Below are 3,199 nucleotides of genomic sequence, written 5' to 3'. Positions count from 1 at the left end.
CAACCCACTCACATTTTCCCCTCTTGCTGTTGTTGCCTTCCCTTGAGACCCCCTGTGTCTCCTCACCCCATTCTCACCGTGCCGTTTCCCCCCCCCCCCCCCGGATGCTGCAGTTTCCTGCTGACAGCCCCAACCCCGCTGCCGGGATGCGGCGGTGGCAGCAGCACATGGGCGGCATCCATGCGCTCATCAAACCCCCCATTTCTCCCAACAGAAACGCTCAGGGCTGGGATCGTTCTGATGTTTTTCCCTTGGCACAGATATCTGCAGGCAGCCGGTTCTGCCGAGGCGACGCAGCGAGGCGCTGCCAAGCACGATGCACAGCGGGGCTGACATTTCCGAGCAGCATTTGGTGGATGATTAATGCTGCACAGTGTGGAGCCGTGCCAGAGCCAGTAGTGAAGCGGGGCACAGGGGTGCAAAGCCCCACTTGTAAGGCTGACAGCCCCCGGTGCCACCATTTGGCTGCATTGGTGCCAAACCTGCAGCGGAGCATCCCCATGCACAGGGATGTGGCTGCAGTGCCTGTGCCTCCAACAGACCCCATTGGTGCCCACGTTTGGGTACAAGTGATGCACTCAACCCAGCGGTGCCACCCACCCTTGTATCCTGCACCTCTTGCTCCCAGGGCAACACAGAGCCACGGTGATGCTGCAGGGGGGGAACCAAGCAGTGGAGCCTGCACTCAGCAGCTGCATTTGCTCAACTCAGAGTACAAATGATTAAACCGTTATTTAGTTTTGTTAATGCTAAATTAGAGGCTTATTACGGGTTAAAGCAGTTATTAAGAAATGCTATTAAGCATCAACAGTGCTTAATAACTGCTTTATTAAACAGCTGTGCATGCTGGACACCCACCCATAGCCATGCACCCTGCAGACCCCATGGTGATGTGAGCGTCTCCATGCCCACGGCCCACATGCAGGGAGGTGAGCACTGGGTGCCCGCCAAGGAAGGGCCCAGACCAGCGACTTTGCAACTCCAAGCTTTATTCGGTTGCGGTGTGACTCACACGGAGGGAGATGGGAGGTGAGGCCGTGGGGGCAGCGGCAGATGGGGGCAGCGCTCGGCCCCCTGTGCCCGGCAGTGCAAGGGCTTCAGTTGGAGGGGTGGTAAGCGCCACGCTGGTGCCACTGCATGTCCCGAATGCGCCGCACCGACTGGATCTGGGGGTGCTGGGCGCCAAACTCGGAGCTGTCTTTGTAGTCACCCTTCTCAAACAGGTACTGGTAGCCTCGGTAGCCAGGGTACTGATAGCCCACCCACCTGCGGGCAAGCACGAGGCGTGACTCAATGGCCACAGCATGGCCCAGTGGCCACAACACGACCCAATGGCCACCGCACGACCCACTGGCCATAACCCAACCCAATGGCCACAACACAACCAATGGCCACAACACGACCCGATGGCCACAACACAACCAATGGCCACAGGATGGCCACGGTGCAGTGCCACGTGGGCGCATCGCCCACTCCCCTCACCCCCTACTCACGTGCCACTCTGCACCCGCACGGAGGAGACCTTCTCCTGGTAGCCGTGCGCATGGAAGCTGGGCACGTCGTCGTCAATGATCTCAATTTTCTTGCCGGTGAAGCTGGGGTTTTCATACAGCACAATCTTGTGCTCCTGGCTGTCCTGCAGCGGGGAGAGCGGAGGTGGGGATCAGCATTGCCAGCCCCAGGGCTGGGAAGGGGGCAAAGCTTGGGGCCGTGGGGAAACTGAGGCAAGGGGTCCCCCCGCCGCACCCCCCAGCAGCCGCCCTCCGCTCTCAGGGCACCACTCCCCATCCCAACCACCCCCCGGGGGTCCCTGAGGGCTGCCCCTCCGCCCGTGGGGCTGGGGAGGGCGGGGGAAGGCGGGGGAAGCCATCGGGCTGCAGACCTTGGTCTGGCGGGTGGGTAGTGGCTGTCGGGGTGCTCTCACCACTTTGATGGGTCTCAGGGAGGTGATGCTGTCGCTTCTCCGGCTGTTGGTCCAGGAGTCCCAGCGGGGGTACTCCCCCTTCTCAAACACAAACTGCTCACCCTTGCAGCTTGCCTGCTCGTAGCCCACCCAGCTGGAAGGGAGCAGAGGGGTGGGCTTCAAGGGGGGGCTGGGATGAGCCCCCTGCCATGCCCCCTCTTCTCCATGCTATGAAACACAACGAGCACTGCGGTGCAGGGGGAGCAGCCTCCATCTAAGGCAAACACAGGTACCCCTCTCCCAGGACCCCCCTCCCCCACCAACGTACGGTCCGGAGTGCACGAGGATGGAGCCCACTTTGTCCACACCGGCATCCTTCAGGTTGGGGCAGACACCACTGAGCTCATGGCAGCGGCCCTGGAAGTTCTCCTGCTCGAAGATCGCAATCTGCAGGAAAATGAGGCCATGAGAGCAGGGCATGGCCCACACTGACCCCAAAATAAGCACTGAGCATAGGGCCCCCACCCTCACGGCACAGCCAACAGGGCGCATCCCCATGAGCCGCCAGTTCAGCACTGATTTCATGGTTCAGTGGGGCGGCAGGAGGGCGTGCATCACATCTGTGGGGATGGCAGGGGACTGGGAGCTGATCCTGGGTCCCTACAATGCCTTGATCACAGAGAGGACCCCAAAGGGCAGAGCAGCCGCATGGTCACCCCAGCACTGGAGCTGCAGTTGGAATGCCCAGAGGGGATTTGGGGTGTCCTGGCCCCGCAGACTGACCTTGGAGCTGGCGGGCTGCTGCTTGGAGGCCGGCATCTGGTGTTCGGAAGCCATGCTCAGCTGGGCGTGCTGCTTCTTCGGGGGGAAGCTCAGCATTAGCGGCTGCCAGACTGTGCTTGTGGCCCCCGCTCCATGCCCACGTCCACACCCCATACCCAGTGCTGAACCACGCTGAACCCCATCCTGACTGTGTCCCCACTGTGCTGCTCGGGGGTCAAAGCCCCGTTCCCCATGGGGTGAGGGTCCCAGCGCGGAGCTGGGATGGGCCCTGTGCACCAAACAGCCACAAAGTGGGGCGGTTCTGGTCAAAAATTGTATGACTGACTTAGTGCCCAGCTTCGGGCAGCACTGCCCCTGGGTTGCCCGGTCCGTGGCTCCGGGTGAGAAGCTGCAAGACAGGGTGGAAACAAACCCAGAAAGGAGAGGACAAAAAGAGAGAATCCTTACCAGTGAGACCAGTACCGCCTGAGCCAGTGGAGGTCTGGGACCGAGGGGTGGAATTTATACCGCCTC

The 3,199-nt window shown here is 61.3% G+C and overlaps 1 protein-coding gene across 1 annotated transcript; it reads right to left on the bottom strand.

The window, feature by feature from the left end:
• Positions 1-1,097: 1,097 nt before the first annotated feature.
• CRYBB2 (crystallin beta B2) lies at positions 1,098-2,740 on the bottom strand (the record flags this gene model as incomplete). The annotated part of the gene is made up of 5 exons (XM_079543625.1): positions 1,098-1,266; positions 1,494-1,636; positions 1,925-2,057; positions 2,232-2,350; positions 2,687-2,740. The coding sequence occupies 5 exons, from the start codon at positions 2,738-2,740 to the stop codon at positions 1,098-1,100; spliced, it is 618 nt and encodes a 205-aa protein (XP_079399751.1).
• Between the last annotated feature and the right edge of the window lie 459 nt (positions 2,741-3,199).

This window comes from Tetrao urogallus (assembly GCF_951394365.1).
Source record: "Tetrao urogallus genome assembly, chromosome: 17".
In the NCBI taxonomy this organism is placed as follows: Eukaryota; Metazoa; Chordata; class Aves; order Galliformes; family Phasianidae; genus Tetrao; species Tetrao urogallus.
Note: the sequence above shows the minus strand (reverse complement) of the source record. Positions and strands in the feature narration are given on the sequence as shown.